General features: G+C 33.1%; 1 protein-coding gene across 1 annotated transcript in view; it reads left to right on the top strand.

Moving 5' to 3' along the window:
- The window catches only part of LOC106881862 (trithorax group protein osa), a 6,271-nt gene that overhangs the window by 4,005 nt on the left and 1,581 nt on the right, over window positions 1-685 (top strand). Inside the window, exon 4 of the mRNA XM_052978277.1 lies at window positions 282-317. Coding sequence (XP_052834237.1) covers window positions 282-317 — 36 coding nt within the window. The remainder of the gene's footprint in view (window positions 1-281; window positions 318-685) is intronic.

Raw genomic sequence — 685 nt, 5'->3', positions numbered from 1 at the left:
TATATATATATATATAATATTCATATATATATATATATATATATATATCTTTGTGTATACTATCCATCTCTCAGTGTATCTATCCATTTATCTATCTACCACTCAGTTTGTCTGCCTGTCTATAAATCTATGTTGTTTTTTTACATGCATGTTTACATTGATGTATATACACAAACCTGTCTGCAGATGCACACATACACACACACACACACATAATTATATACACATTCATATAGACGTATGCATATATATTTATATGTACGTATTCTTTCTTTTTTCAGTGTATCCAGGAAATACCGGTGCCAAACCGTCATACCGTAAGATATCTATCCATCTATCTATCTATCTATCTATCTATCTATGTTGTTGTCTTTGTATTTTGTCCCCTCTGTGTTGAGCCCTGTGTGGCTAATAAAGAAACCTATCTATGTTGTTGTCGAATGAAAGTTTCAATAAAAAATGGGTAAATGTGGCAAGAATGGTAAGAATGAAAGACGACACGATTTTAAGCATAGACTTGTAACAAAAAGAGACAAAAGGTACTTACTTTCATGTACCTTTAAAAAAAAAAAAAAGCCTGAGGTGACCGTGGTCTTTTCCGTAGGCTTTTCTCTCCACGGATAAACCTAATCTGTTCCCCGTTTTTTTACATTGACTGTGATACACGATCCCTATTGATCGACCC

Source organism: Octopus bimaculoides, unplaced genomic scaffold (genome assembly GCF_001194135.2).
Source record: "Octopus bimaculoides isolate UCB-OBI-ISO-001 unplaced genomic scaffold, ASM119413v2 Scaffold_175499, whole genome shotgun sequence".
In the NCBI taxonomy this organism is placed as follows: domain Eukaryota; kingdom Metazoa; phylum Mollusca; class Cephalopoda; order Octopoda; family Octopodidae; genus Octopus; species Octopus bimaculoides.
This window is presented reverse-complemented; position numbering and strand designations above follow the sequence as displayed.